The sequence below is a fragment of the Callorhinus ursinus genome, unplaced genomic scaffold (assembly GCF_003265705.2).
Source record: "Callorhinus ursinus isolate GAN/ISIS: 27379988/994484 unplaced genomic scaffold, GSC_fseal_2.0 scaffold9, whole genome shotgun sequence".
Taxonomy (NCBI): Eukaryota; Metazoa; Chordata; class Mammalia; order Carnivora; family Otariidae; genus Callorhinus; species Callorhinus ursinus.
The window spans coordinates 2,969,810-2,985,078 of record NW_027397071.1 but is presented as its reverse complement, the minus strand read 5'-3'; the positions used below and the strand labels follow the sequence as shown (position 1 = coordinate 2,985,078).

General features: G+C 45.9%; 1 protein-coding gene across 1 annotated transcript in view; it reads left to right on the top strand.

The window, feature by feature from the left end:
- TTF2 (transcription termination factor 2) overlaps positions 1-15,269 on the top strand; it is a 38,163-nt gene that overhangs the window by 12,918 nt on the left and 9,976 nt on the right. Inside the window, exons 6-18 of the mRNA XM_025872523.2 lie at positions 27-141; positions 493-675; positions 2,037-2,164; positions 3,352-3,433; positions 5,223-5,342; positions 6,497-6,647; positions 8,853-8,961; positions 11,057-11,241; positions 11,964-12,117; positions 12,401-12,492; positions 13,319-13,401; positions 13,803-13,927; positions 14,705-14,875. Coding sequence (XP_025728308.1) covers positions 27-141; positions 493-675; positions 2,037-2,164; positions 3,352-3,433; positions 5,223-5,342; positions 6,497-6,647; positions 8,853-8,961; positions 11,057-11,241; positions 11,964-12,117; positions 12,401-12,492; positions 13,319-13,401; positions 13,803-13,927; positions 14,705-14,875 — 1,698 coding nt within the window. The remainder of the gene's footprint in view (positions 1-26; positions 142-492; positions 676-2,036; positions 2,165-3,351; positions 3,434-5,222; positions 5,343-6,496; positions 6,648-8,852; positions 8,962-11,056; positions 11,242-11,963; positions 12,118-12,400; positions 12,493-13,318; positions 13,402-13,802; positions 13,928-14,704; positions 14,876-15,269) is intronic.

The following is a 15,269-nucleotide window of genomic DNA, read 5'->3' as shown; positions in this document are numbered from 1 at the left end:
GTCATCTTACAGGATCTGTTTTTCAGAGCACACTGAGATCGGTGAACATCCAGGCTCTTCCAGACAAGGGTCAGAAGTTGCTCCAGCAAATTCAGGAGTTGGAGGAAGCCCTTGGTGCTCTTGCCCTCACCACAGAGCCAGGTAAAATGGGTTACGCCCCAGAACTCGGGGTTTGCAGGAACTTGAAAAGAGACATTCGAGAAGCCCTTTCAATAAAGAATATGTTGATCATTCACCTTTCCATTTGATTATCTACTTCTGAGCTTTTCAAAATTACACTTGTGATGTATAAAAACTTCCTTCATTTCCTGTGGACTCAACTCTTTCCCATCGTTTAAGAACTTTTCAGTTCTGTGCTCTTGAGGTCTTCCCCAGCTTGTTGGAGTGGTAGTGATCCCACCCGCTTTTAACCTCCTCTCACACATATAATTCCTTTGCCTTCCTGAAGTGTAACCTGTTCTTTCCTTGTTTTTTTTTTTTTTTCCTGAGCAGACACTAATGAGAAGAGTAACACTCCAGTACCACAAGAGAGAAGCTTCACCAAAAGTACCACTGACCCCCCTCACTTGGTGCCTCCCCAGCCCCTGCAGGGTCAGGGTCTCCACCCTCTGGGTTCTCAAGGACTGAAGGCTGCCTGCCCTGTAGCTGCTGAGGGACCCAGTTGGTGCTATGGAGGTAAGATTCAAGGGCCTGGCCCTGGTGTGAATAGCTACCCCTACAAGTTAAATGCTGCCTAGGAGATGTTTCTTCCCATGTGAAGGGAAAAGCCATTCTGGAGTTGTAAGTTGCCTGTATGATACAGATTGTGATGCTCAGCTGAGCTTTGCACGGTGTTTAGATTTCTGTGCCTGCCTTGTTCACGGGCCGTAATCAGTCAATCCAGTGGCCGGCACATGGGAATCATCTCTTAAATGTTTGTGAATGAAAACTTAAACTTACACCACGATGAGGTAGGCAGACCAGCGGGTACATTTGCACCCCATGTGTTAAGGCAGAGCAGAGAAGTGACAGAAGTCAAGCTGATGACCAAAGACGCACCGAGAGCAGTGACACCCTATTTAAATGAGTTTCCATCCTGATCTTTCCAGAAAACTGTGGTTCAGAAGTAACTGCAAATAAAGATCATATGTCCTAGGACGGGTTGGTTTGCTGATCAGGAGACGGAACCCGAGCTCACTGGTCCGGTTGGCTGGCAGTGACTGGAAAAACTAAGGCCCGTTTTCTACCAGCTGAGGAGCACTAGAGAACTAGAACGGGAAAAGGAAAGAAGCAAGGAAACAGAAAAAGGAAGGAAAGGGAGAAAGTGGAAGAGTGATAGTGAACAGGGGGTAAGAAATAGATTCGGTGCCGGTTGCAGCTGAGGCCAGCCTAAAAAGGAACAGAAAATGCCTTTGTTTTGGGACTCCTGGGTGGCTCAGTCGGTTAAGCATCTGACTCTTGATTTCAGCTCAGGCCGTGATCTCAGGGTCATGAGATCAAGACCTGCGTTGGGCTCTGTGCTCAGTGGGGAGTCTGCTTGTGCCTCTCCCTCTGCTCCCCCCCTGCTTTGCACACTCGCACGTACGTGCATGCTCGCTCTCTCAAAATCCTGGTACAGTGTGGTCAGCGTGTGAGGTGCACATCAGGGGCTGTCTCCCTGTCTACCTAAACATCCAGGGATTTAACCTAGCCCAGCCTTCCCTGTTGCTGGCTTCCCTTCTTTGCACCCAGCCCCAAGGATCTTTTCTTCCTAAAATAATGATGGCGTTACCTTTTCCTCTGCCCCCTCTTTGAAACTGGAGAAAAAAAAGCCTACCAAAAATACAACAAGTTCTCTTTTTCTTACACTTTCTGTTACTTTGCCCTTTATTATGGTAAGCGTGTGGTTAAACAAATGGGAAATGGGGCTAGAGGAGCCTGCGAGGAAGGAAAATCTAGGGGCGAGAATTTGTAGTCCGTGCAGATCGGTTACCTGGCAAAATGTAAATTGCTGGTTTGCAGCGTTAGCCAGGGTGGAGCATTTGTGACCCCTTTAGATACCACCTGTCTGTACGCAGGTCCTACGAAACAAGACGGCCCTCACTCTACATGGAAAATCATAAGTAAAGCCATTGATGAGCTGCACGCGTCACTTGAGTCTCGGCCCGGTGAGACAGTCGTGGCAGAGGATCCAGCTGGGCTGAAGGTGAGCCAGGGGAGGCTCATGGTGCAGACTGCGCTCCAAGAGTGTCCCTGCACCGCGGACCAGGAGACCCTGGGGGGCTGCCCTCCTGATGGATCTTTCCCACAGATAATGCTTTCATGGCTTCCCTTCTAGTATTTTCTTCTCCTGTTTAGCACTGAGAAGAAAGTACAAAACCTGCTTTTTTTTCATAAAGCCACAAAATTCTGTAGGTCGATAGCAATAGAAGACCCATTTATTGAGCTTCGGTAGGTGCCACAGGATGCAAAGGACTTACTGCTCTTAACTAGTTGGGGGGAAGTGCATCTACAACATATATGAAACACCTAGAAAATGACACAAATACAGAGGTAAAACGTGCACTGTAACGGACCACAGATGGTGTACAACGTACAGAAGGAATGCAGACTAGGGGAAAAGTCACCGTAGGTAAAGAATTCTTTGTTGCCTGCCTACCCTGTGCCTTCACAAAGTTGCAAGCCCGAAGGTAGTAGAGAGGGTAAAGCCAAACACTCCAGTTAGAGAGAAGAGGTCACAAGTAGGACTTGCCAGTGAAGATGGGGAGCAGGTGACCATCCCTGAGCGGGGGCCTCCCTTGCAGTACAACCTGGCACAGGGAAGCAGCTCAGATAGCCTCGCTCAGGAGATGGGATGAAATCACATAGAATCGTGAGCCGGGTGTTTTCTGAAGATTGTTTTTGTCACGGGGTACAAGATGAGTAAGAAAAGACTGGAAGGGGGTGTCCGTCAAGGGGCTGTTGAAATTTATGACTCACGGTGCAGAATGGGACATTGCCTACAGAGAGGGGAGTCGCATTTAAGAGAGAATGAAGAAGAACCATCGGAATGGTTCATCAGTGAAATGAAGGGGGCCGGTCAGAGGTCTTGGTTGCAAGCCGTAGAAACTGCCTGGCTGATTAAAGCAGACAGAACGAGACTCTCACTTGAGGGACGCTCCTGATAGACGTGCTGGCCAGTAGGGGCAAGTCTGTCCCGGACAGGACATACGGTCGCCCTGGGTGGGAGGTGGAATCAAGGACCTCCGAGGTGCCGTGAGCAGCCCCATGACAGCTGGAATATTGGGAGGATCACTTATGAAAAAGAGGAGAGGAGAGCGTGGAGTCCGTGTAATCAGGATCCAGCCCCTCCTGAGGAATTTATACTCAGCTTTTGGTTCTTCCCTTTGCCAGGTCCCTTTGCTACTGCACCAGAAGCAGGCATTGGCCTGGTTGCTATGGCGGGAAAGTCAGAAGCCACACGGAGGAATTCTCGGTGAGTCTGGTGTTATGTTAAGAGCCACCATGCGTATTGTTTCATTTGATCCTGTCAACAGCTCTGGGATGGGCACTCCGCTGCCCCCCTTTTACAGATGACGAAACTGAGGTGCAGGATGGTAAAGCAACATAGTCGAGTATAGAGTTGTAGGATCGGTCAGGTCGTGGCTGCAGGCGGTAGAACCTGACTGTGGCTAATTAAGCAGAGGGTGAGTTCATTCTCTGGTGGCACAGAGAGTCTCTGGGAGGGGTGGAGAGCCAGGCTGGAGACCAGACGTCTAGGAGCAAGGCCAAAGCCAAGTAAGAACCTGAGTGTCTTGTGGGAACTGTCATGGCTGCTTTGTGCCATCAGACTCTAAAGGAAAGTGTGACCACCCCAAAGTCAGAGACTCCTGTCTCCACCCCTTCCTGCTTCCTGAAATCCTGAAAAAGGATTTCACAGGGAGCCTCTTTTCTCAAGTTGCTTGCATCTGAATTGAGCTCTTGTGTGAGTATGTGTGTTCTCCAGAGCCAAGGCACACTGCCAGGGCCTTAGGTGCAGGGAACCCTAGAAAGCCAGTGTTCTGTGTTCTGCTTTGGAGACTCATCGAACTAAAATTTTCCAAGGTGCTCAGCTTCTAGAAAACATGACAGATGGCCACAATGGCTAGTGAGTGGCCGTGACGGGGCTCCCCAGGACCACCTCCAGGGTCGATGATTTGCGAGGAGGATGCACAGCATATAGTCATACTCATGGCTAGGATGTATTAACAAAATAAAAACATAAAATTATTCTGATGTGTTGTAAGTTGAAATCTGCAAAGGGAAAAGGCCCACGGGACAAAGTTCAGGGGACACCAGGTGGAAGCTTCCAGAGGCCTTTTGCAGTGAAGTCACACATGGAAGATGTTGCCAAGCGGGGGAGTTTGGGCCCCAGGTGTTTACTGGGAGCTGCTCACAGTGGCGGCTTCAGGCCTGGTCGGTCCTGAAATGCCAGGCTTCCAAAAGGAAAGCAGATGTTCAGCATAAACCATAGTGTTTGTGCACACAGTGTAGGCACAGTGAGCCACTCTTAGAAGTTCTGAAAGTGACGGGAACCCTGCTTGAATTGGAGTTCCCCGGTGCCAGTCCAGGGCCAACCCCATCAGCAGGCCTTCCCGAGGATGGTGGTGAGGCCGGCTGTGTTAACTCCTTATCTGCATAGTCACAGGGCCAGAATTTGAACCAGAATCCACGCTGTGAAATTTTACTTCTGCTTATGTCAGAATGATTATTTAAACTGTTACAGTGAGGATGAGAATATTTTATAGGGTACAAATAGGAAATTCAATGAGGGAAGTTCAGTGATCGGCACGATGACAGTACCTGAGAAATGTTAGTTTATGCCCCTCTTTGATGAACAAGTTAAGGGAATGGAGGACTGTTTTGAATTAACTCCATCTACTGGCTCTTTCTGCTTTGGGGGAGTGAAAAATTAAAAAACTGGGCAGTATCACCAAACTGAGACTGATACCAGGGAATGCACTAGATAAGTAACAATACAACGTGAACACTAGAACAAGGTCTAAATAATAAGCTTTAAGTTTTGCAAAAGTCACAGTAAATGTCTTTGATCTGGAAAATGAGGAGCAGGGGCCAGGGTTCCTCTTCGTACACAGAGTCGAGGATTTGTTAGGGTCGGAAAGAATAGTGCCTAGACCAGCAGCAGTAAGTAAGGGCCAAGGTCTGCCTGTGGTTTCTTCTCTTGAAGTGGAGGTGATTCTTTGCCTTAAGTGATAAACTCTCTGACTTTGGTTTTCCTTTTCCAGCGGATGATATGGGATTAGGGAAGACCCTGACAATGATTGCACTCATCCTGACCCAGAAGAATCAAGAGAAGAACAAACAAGAGGACAAAAACACAGCATTGACTTGGCTTTCCAGAGATGGTATACGAATGCCCTCATAGCCTCTTATTTCCTGAATTGTCTGAGCCAGCAGAGAGTGGACATGTTTAAGCGATGAGAGAATACTTCTGGTCATATGTCATTAATTTATCAGAAAACCAGTGTTAGACTCTGTCCTGTGGCATCATTTCTGATGCTGAATCTGCTCATTACCAGTGATCGTTTCCCCTTTTGCTATAAACTTAGCCTGACCTGCGATTAGAAAAAAGTGTATAGAGAAAGCCAAGGCTCTGGAATGGCTCTGATGAAGATTTTTGTTAACATTGAGGACACAGGTACAGGGTTGGGCCAAATTAGTAATTTTTTTAAGGAAGGTCTGTCCCAACCTCCGATTTTAGCCACCATAGCAGAAGCTGTTTCTAAGTTTTCTGAAATTCCGTAAGTTTCCCAATTCTAGACAATTTCTGTCTCACCACAACCTCTGTTGTTAGGATAAAATAACTGCCCAGGTACTTTAAAGGTCCTACATGTAACGTGTCGGCAACCCCACATCACGCGTGAGTTGCCAGGTATGCAAGCACATGACTCAGTTGGTAGGCCAGGTGCAGATCTGGCTGTCCGCTCCCCAGGCCTCTCCTGAGCACGGTGGCAGCTGGGTCCTGTGCCTCCGGGTGCAGCAGTAACCTGCTGCGTGCAGAGCAAAGAGTTGCGGGAGGAGGAGCAGTGGTACGAGTACTCCGTCACTAACCGGCTCCCACGTAATTTTTGCCTGTCTTAGGGGTTTTGTACTTATATTGTAATGGGGATGTCATTAAGTTATGCTTTTCAGAAAAAAGTAATAACACTCCCCTGTAACAAATCAACTCAGGACGAGGTAGGAAATGATCTCGCTTCTACCTCTTGACCACTGTGGAAACATTGGTTTTTTTTAGACTGAGACCCCATACTGCGCCCTTTCCCTCTTTAGCCACTCTCTCTGTCTGACCTCTGTACAGGGGAAAATAAAGAAGTGTTTTGAGTTAAAAGACCACCCCTTTCATTTCCCATTCTATTCTATGCTGTGTGTGGAAATAGGAGCAGCAGTTTGTGAAAAATAGTGTTTGAAGGAATAAAAGTCAAGAAGAAGGGGAGGTACCTTTAAGGAGTTAAAGACTGTTTGATGAGAGCCATGAGGTGTTGATTTTTTTCCCCTCAAGACTCCTGTGAGTTCACTTCCCATGGAACGCTGATCGTCTGTCCTGCCTCCCTGATTCATCACTGGAAAAACGAGGTGATGAAACGTGTGAGCAACAACACGCTAAGAGTCTACCTCTATCATGGGCCCAGTCGGGATCAGCGTGCAAAAGTGTAAGTGCGGAAATACGGCAGTCGGTGAGAGCCCTCAGCCTCTTGGCTTGAGTGGCCGTATTGGCCTTCCCTCTTCTCCCTGAGCGCTCACGTAGTCGGGACTAATGATAACGTGTGAAGACCGAAGGCACTGTCGTCACCCAGCATCCTTCACCTGTGCTGAGAGATGCATCTTTGAAGACAGTGGTGTTCTCTTGCTGTATCCTTGTTACCATCCTCAACAAGAGCTGCCGTGTGAGGTAGCCTGAGATGCCCGAGCTGTCAGCTAGGGAGCCCTGGCACGTGACGGTGTGCCATGGTTATTTCATTCTTGTTGAATTTCTGATTCCAATTTCATGTTCTTTTTCCGTTCGTGTGAATGCAACCAGCCTAGTCTTACAGAGCATCTTGGTAGAATGTTAATGATTAGTTGGTATAGACTGGCTGTGTTTTTCATATAGGAACCATCTAAGAAGTTTTCTTTTTTTTTTTTAAGATTTTATTTATTTATTTGACAGAGACACAGCGAGAGAGAGAACATAAGCAGGGGGAGTGGGAGAGGGAGAAGCAGGCCTCTCGCGGAGCAGGGAGCCCGATGTGGGGCTCGATCCCAGGACCCTGGGATCCTGACCTGAGCCGAAGGCGGACGCTTAACGACTGAGCCCCCCAGGTGCCCCTCTAAGAAGTTTTCGATTCAAGAGTTTAGGATTAGACCTAGTTGAATTCCTGAGGGGGTAGGATCAGGAAGGTGGGAGGAAAATGTTTCCCCGGTTGGTAATTTTAGTCCTAGTTTTTGCCTTTTGGTTTTAAAGGATTTTTTTGGTTTTTAAGATTTTATTTTTATGTAATCTCTACACCCAATGTAGGGCTCGAACTTCCATCCCCAAGATCGAGGGTCACATGCTCCACCGACTGAGCCAGCTGGGCGCCCCTAAAGGAATTGTTTTTTGTTCCTAATTGTGATGAGATGGTCTGGGTTGAATATTTGCTGATCTAGTCAAGAAGACAGTTGTTTCTGCTTCTAAATAATCCCCCCAACCTGTCATATTGGATATTTCATCTCCTAAAGAACAGAGCAGTAGTCTTTCAGGGGTGAGTTGCGAAATTGGGGTCCCTCAGTCTTACACCCACTCTCACGAGTGAGGGTCGCTTTAGCAGACTGAAGGTGTCAGGGCATCAGTGACAGGCCTGTGTGCCTTCTCCAGCAGAGTACTGTCAGTGGCTGGCCTTTGTTCTAGATAGTTTTTTTTAAAGACTTTATTTATTTATTTGAGAGAGTGAGAACGAGCAGGGGGCAGGGGCAAAAGGAGAGGGGGAGGCAGACTCCCCACTGAGCAGGGAGCCCGACTCAGGGCTCGATCCCAGGCCCCTGAGATCATGACCCGAGCCGAAGGCAGATGCATAACCGACTGAGCCACCCAGATGCCCCTGTTCTGGATAGTTATTAGAAATACATTGCACCTTACTTGATTGGCACTTCAGTCATACCTGGTTTGGTATTCAGAATAAACTCGTTGACTGATTGGAATCATTCTTAATCCTTCTCTGTATGATGCTGAGTCAATGTGTAGACGGTGCTCCCTCTGAATTGGGCGCATCATTTTTATCAAAAAAGTATTTCTGGACCTTCTCCCAGATGCACAGTGTTGAGTTTCGTTGGAAAAAAGATTTGTGCTTTTTGTTAAGAATCTTTACACGTGAAGGGTATATAGGCAAGGTAAACTCAAAGCATACAGAATGTTTATTTTACCCAGATGTCAAGGCTGGATTAATGGGTTTTCAGAAATCCGTTATAGAATGATAAAGCAAAAGATCAGATCTAGATGAACAATGCTTTGAGGGTTTCTTACTTCCCTGGGACTTCAGCATCAATCTAGCTCTCAAATCATCACTAAATGTTAATTCCCAGCCCTGCCCTACTTCTGTCGTTGCCAGATCCTTTCCAGCTTTATATGACTCCAGCCAGAGATTTTTCTCTCTGACTCATGGGATGGGAACAGGGAGGCCGTTTAGCTGTAGTAAGCAGACTATAAAAATGATCAGACGTAAGGCAAGTGAGTAAAATTTCCCTCTCCCAAACTATGTATGTGTGGATTAAGGACATGAATTAATGAGTTCTGCCGACTGTCCCTCCAGTGCAGGCATTTTTATAAAGGGATCACCTCCAGCTCCCCTGTCAGTCTTGGAGGGATTGCTTACTGTTTGCCTTGTGTCCTGTCGGTGCAGCCTCTCTACCTATGACGTCGTGATCACTACCTATAACCTTCTGGCCAAGGAGATTCCCACACAGAAAGAAGAGGGGGTGATCCCCGGTGCAAACCCCGGTGTGGGGAAGGTGAGTCTGCGAGCCGCACCTCATTATCTACCCGAGTCTTTCTACCACATCACACACAGCAGAGGTACCTTCCTGTGAGGTCAGGAATGGCCTGAACATTCCACCTGTGGAGATGGAAAGTTCTTTCCCCTCTTCCTTCCCTTTTATTCTAGACAGACGTTCGTCGGGGATAAAGGTTGAGGTTTGGCACAATATTCCCTTGTTGTGTGGACTGAATGTTAAGGACGTTGCAGTAGTAGTGGTGCTTGTCACATGACCGTGGGAAGCCCCACCGGTTGCAGTGTTTATCTCAGAGTCTTCCGGGTATACTCTTAGGATATTTTTTATATTTAATGAGAAGACTAATATTTTAGTACGAGTATTTTTGTGTTGAAGCCTATGATTGCCTGCCTCTCTTCAGCCTCCCAGGGAAAAGAGGTTGCAAACAATGAGGCCACAAAGGGGCTCGAGGCTAAGCGCTAACCGGGTGAAAACTCTGGGTGTTTGCTAGGGCGCCCGGGGTCGTCTGTTACTCAGTGTAAGGCTTTATTGCCCAGTTACCGTGGGGCGTTTTTCTCCCGAAAATATAGTGCTGTTCCCAGAACGAATCTTTTGCATGTTCTCATTTTTCGTCCAATCTCCGTTTTTGGGGAAATCTCTCGAATGCTTCTCTGGTCAGACCAACCCTGACTTCTTGTTGATAATGAACTGTTCAGATTCCTCAGTGGTTCCTCATTGCTTTCAGGATAAAACCGTAGTTCCTTTCCATGAGGTCTGAGGCTTTTTATGACCTCACCCTGCTTGCGCGTGTCTCGTCCCCTACGCCCCAGCCCTCCCTGTGGCAGTGCGTGGCAGTACCAGGGGACGTGTACCTGCCCTGCTCTGTCATGCTGCCGGCCTTTGCATTCTCTCTGAATGGAAGGCTTTGCCTCCATGCCTTTTCCAGGTGAATTTGTTTTGGTTTTTTTTCACCTGCGTCAAGAATCCTTTAATCCTTTGGTTAAATGCCTCTCCTAGCACCTTGTGCTTACTCATGTCATAGCCCTCCACACGCTGAGCCAGTACTGAGTACTATGCGCCACCTGCTATTTCAGGTATTAGGGATACAGCAGTGAACAACACGGACTAGGGTCCTCCAGCATGTATCGGATTATCCAGTGGGACATAGTATATAAACATCATACTGTATTTAATCTTTCTGCTTGTTTTTCTTCCCGCTACATTGTGAGCTCCTTAAAGCTAGGACCTGTCCTTTATGTCTGATTTTGCATCTTACGTTATAAAAGTAGACTTGCAGTAAATTTTTAGTGAATTTTTGTCAATTTAGTAAATACTTTATTGAAACGAGCGAATTTCCAGGCTCAACACCTAGCGCAGTCCTGACCCACGGCTGTTGCTCACTTTTGAGTTTTAATTTGAAAACTCAAGTTAAAAGATTTTACTCTTAAGTGTCCTTTTTTTTGTTTTAGTTTTAATTTTTTTATTTCTTAAGATTTTATTTATTTGACAGAGAGATAGCAAGAGCAGGAACATAAGCCGGGGGAGTGGGAGAGGGAGAGGGAGAAGCAGGCCTCCCATTGAGCAGGGAGCCCGATGTGAGGTTCGATCCCAGGACCCTGGGATCATGACCTGAGCCGAAGGCAGACACTTAACGGCCGAGCCACCCAGGCGCCCCTAAGTGTCTTTTTTTTTTTTAAATTAAAGATTTATTTATTTATTTGAGAGAGAGAGAGAGTGCTTGAGCAGGAGCAGGAGAGGCAGAGGGAGAGAAGATTTCAAGCAGACTCCTGATGTGGAGCTTGATCTCATAACCCTGAGATCACAACCTGAGCGGAAACCAAGAGTCAGAGGCTTAACCAACTGCACCACCCAGGCACCCCTACTCTTAAGCATCTTAAACTCCAAGATTGGGGTTCTCGAGTTGACTTGTTTCTACCCACTGAGAGTCTCCACTTTTGGTTTCTTCAGCTTCATTCTCATTTCAGTATACCTGATCTAAGCCCTAAACTGGACGGAAAGCGTGGATTCTCAATACTTGTTCATTATTTCCCCATCTCTTCTTGAAGACATGTACATTTTCCCATACTTTTGATGATGTCGCTTGGGTTTCTTCCAGGATAGTGCAAAAACGCCTTTGCTTCGAATAGTCTGGGCTCGAATCATATTGGATGAAGCTCACTGTGTGAGGAACCCGCGAGTGCAGACTTCCATGGCTGTGTGCAGGCTCCAAGCCCAGGCCCGTTGGGCTGTCACTGGAACCCCCATTCAGAACACCTTGTTGGACATGTATTCACTGCTCAAGTGAGTAGAACTCCTCAGCATTATGTAAATGTGAACCGAGTCAGTTAACCCTTCATCATTATTCCTTATCATGACAAACCTCCAGAGTGTGCCAGATTATCTCGTGTAGCGGATGGCAAGCTTCTCGACCTTTAAAGGGCAAAGGAATTCATATTTATGAGAAGATAATCAGTTGATGGACTGGCAGATACAGGACTGTGATTACATCCAGCCCCTATATATGGAAAAATATAGGATGGATTAAAGTGAAACAAAAGTCCTCTTTCTTCGGTACGGTGAATGTCTTGGGCTTTTTCTGTTTTAAAGCATATGGCCTAGGGTCAGGCCTACTATTTACTCGAAGCAAACAGAAAAGAATGCTGATTTTAAAGCCCTTGCTTTTATTCAAGTAAGCCCATAAGAGGATATGGAATTTCTTTGCCGGCCTTTGAAGCTTTAGGAATAAATTCCAGCTATTGGTTATATGTCCTGTTGTGACGATACAGATATTGTTAATAGGAAAATTCACATTTTGTAATGTGATTTTGTTATCAACTTAGATTCTTTTGATGTGTCTTGCAGAGCTTTGCTATGAAATTCACTGTTAAAAAATGAATGACGGATGTAACAGAAAACTTGGATTTGTTTCTCATCTCCTGTGTTTCCTTGGACCCTTATTTACTCCTTGAACCATTCTCCAATTCTTCTTTCCTACTCTCTGTCTTCTTCCTCAACAAAAAAAGATTTCTCCGTTGCTCTCCATTCGATGATTTCCAACTGTGGAAGAGCCAGGTTGACAATGGTTCAAAGAAAGGAGGAGAACGGTTAAATATTTTAACCAAGAGCCTTTTGCTGAGGAGAACAAAAGACCAGCTGGACTCCACAGGCCAGCCCTTGGTAATCTCGTTTATACTTGTCCCTGGGGGAGGCCAGGGAAGGAGACTGACATGTCCTCAGTTTGGCTTGAATAGGCATCTGCTTTGCTCGGGAGCCTCTGAGTGTCCCATCTCCCTGTGAGGGGGCCCTAAGTGACCATGTGTCACAGCCATCCTGTTTTTAAGGCAGGTGGGAGAGCTGTCCAGGGCTTGACTAGGTTTCCAGTGTCCGCTGTGGGGAATGTGCTCTGTAATGCCCAGGTCATTTGTCTGAGTTCACCAGCTGATTTCTTCTACTCCTCCAGGTGATGCTGCCCCAGCGTAAATTTCAAGTGCACCATTTAAAGCTTTCTGAAGATGAAGAGAATGTTTACAGTGTCCTTTTGGCAAGATCAAGGTGTGTGCAGTGAGGAAGCACCTCACATTTATTGTTGTGTGATTCCTGTCCTTGCTTGGGAGTGATTTAAGGGTCAGGTTTCTTCAGACTACATTTATAGTGTTATTGATGACTTGGATGTCCACGTTCCTTCTTCTGTTTGTTTGTTTGTTTTGGTTTTTAAATGCCCCTTTCTCCTCAGCCGCTCCCTGGCGTATCTCTGTCTTGTATACACACTGAATCTGTTCTTCATTGGCTTCCTGGTGTAGAAGCCAAACAGTATGGTCGCTGTACACCAGGTGTGTCTGGTCCTGTGGGGCCATATTGGGAAAGAACATCTCTTTGACCTTTGACTTGCGACTCAGCATCTCATTGGAACTTAAAACAACAAACTGCTCTATAATCCTTCTTGTCACATGTTCTTTGTACTTTCTCTAAGCCTCTTGTCCTTCCTGAAATTCCAGATTTACCCTCTCCCACTTGGTACTTCTCACTTCCAATGTGAATATTTTTTTTTCTCTTTGTAAACCTAATGTAATATTATTGTATTTATTGATAAATATAAACCAATACTAATTAACATTACAATAATGTGTTATAAGTTAATAGTAAGTTGTCATCAAACATGGTATTTATACTATTAATATGTTTATTGACAATTAAAAAATGATTTGGCTTTTAGAATAATTACTTTCCATTACCTTTGGCCAGTGCTTGCCATGAACCTGACTTTATTTAATAAGTCTTAGTCAAGATCCTACTGCAAGCACAGTTAAGCAGTGACCCCTGGTAAACCTCTTTGGTCTTAGCAAACATTACATGTACATTTTCTCTTGATCTGAGGCAGGTCAGCTCTGCAATCCTATCTAAAAGGGTGTGAAGGTGGGGGCAACCAATCTGGAAGAAGCCCTGATAATCCATTCAGTAAAGGTAAGCAGTGGACACTCAGAGGTACATACAAGTAACGAAGATATGGATTTAGATCTGGTAAAATTACGGCTACGGGACATTAGGAATGCTTGGTATCAGAGACTTGACCTTAGCTAGGAACCTCAGACCAAAGTAAAATAAGCTGATCTGCCATCGCCAAACCTGGTGATCTAAACTTCTTGTAAGTTACTCTTGAAATCCGAGTTATTAAAACGCAACTAGGCCCGTAAAGAAGACCAATATTTCGTTTGGCTTCCTTGATAGAGAGGTCAGTTAGAGCTATATTATTGAATCACAGATCAGAGAAGGTCAAAACGGCCTCTTTTCAGTTTGTGATTCTTCCCCAAATTTCTGTTTTAAACCCTGTCCTGTTTCCTGTGGTTTGTGTTCCTTCGTGGAAGTGGCCCAGGAGTTTGCTGGGCCCCGGGGGGTGGCAGACTCGCAGAGATCCAGCACCCCCCACGTACTGTTGACCCAGTTGCTGAGACTTCGCCAGTGTTGCTGTCACCTGTCTCTCCTGAAATCGGTAAGAAGAACCCTTCGTGCGCTCCCCCACAGTGGCTGCCAGGTCCATTTCAGTCCTCTGTAACTGGGGTCCAGCCTGCCCGGTCAAGGGGAATGGTGTTTTGGGGTGTCTCTGTGTTCTGGTTGGGGCAGAGAAGAGGAAGCTTCTTTATTTTACTTTATATTAGTTTTTATTGATCTTGAGCTAATTCCCACAGGGTTGAGAACAGCTTTTATTGTTTTTGTTTTTGTAAATAAACTTTATTTTAGAATGGAAAATGTCGTTTTGTTAAACCGTTCATAAATACTTTGGTATTTTAGGATGTCATAAAGCCAATTTAGCTACTAGTTTTTTCTGCCTTCAGGCAGTATTGGGGCTTTTAAGGCTAGTCATGAAAACTCAATTGGAACTTACGCAATTGGAAAAGTTGCCTTTGCGTTGGATAGAGGCACATCCATAATTAAGATGAGCCTGTTAACTCGTTTTGAGGAGCTGTGGTAATGTGTTTTGATTATCAATAGCTTAATTAACTGTACTGCTTTAGCTTGGGAAAACAGGATGATCATGTAATCTGTCTGGCAAATCTCTCAGAAGTTCCATCATTTGATTTATCTTTCATCTGGTGAAAAACTTGCAAGATTATATTTTAATCAGTTTCTCTGAGGAGATACTGACGATGAATTACAAGACGTTTTGCTGTGTGAAATGTTAAACAATTCGCACTTCATTGGCAAATAACGTGTCTTGCTGCCTCAACTGCCCCCCTGCCCCCCTGCCCCCTTCCTGTATTCTCTTCAGGCCCTGGACCCCGCAGAACTGAAAAGTGAGGGCCTTGCCCTTTCTCTGGAAGAGGAGCTCAGTGCTATGACGTTGTCTGAACTCTGTGACACGGAGTCGTCTCCCCTCATTTCCCTTAATGGTGAACAGTTCAAAGCAGAGCTTTTTGAGAACACAAGAGCGAGCAGCAAGGTACTTTTGTCACCTCTGTTCTGATAGAAAAACTTGGATGTCCTCACACATTTTCCGTGTGTGAGTGCGACACGTTTGTCCAAGCGTGTACAGCCGGTGCATGACAGGGCTAGAACTGTGAGATTTGAGCTGGTGCAATTCCCCCTTCCGGCCTTAAATTCTCATGTTATTTCACGAATAAAACGAGTCTTATTACATAGTGGGCTTTCAGAGAGTGATTTGGGCCAGCCCCGGCAGCAAGGCAGATTGTCTATCATGGATCGCTGGGAAACTTGCTTGTCAGGTTTACACCAGCAACAGGGCCTCAGTGAATGAGGAGTTTGTTGCGGGAAAGCTTTAAAGAAAAACAGCAAAGGCTTGACCCCAGAGACTGTGTAATACATCTGAGTGCCAA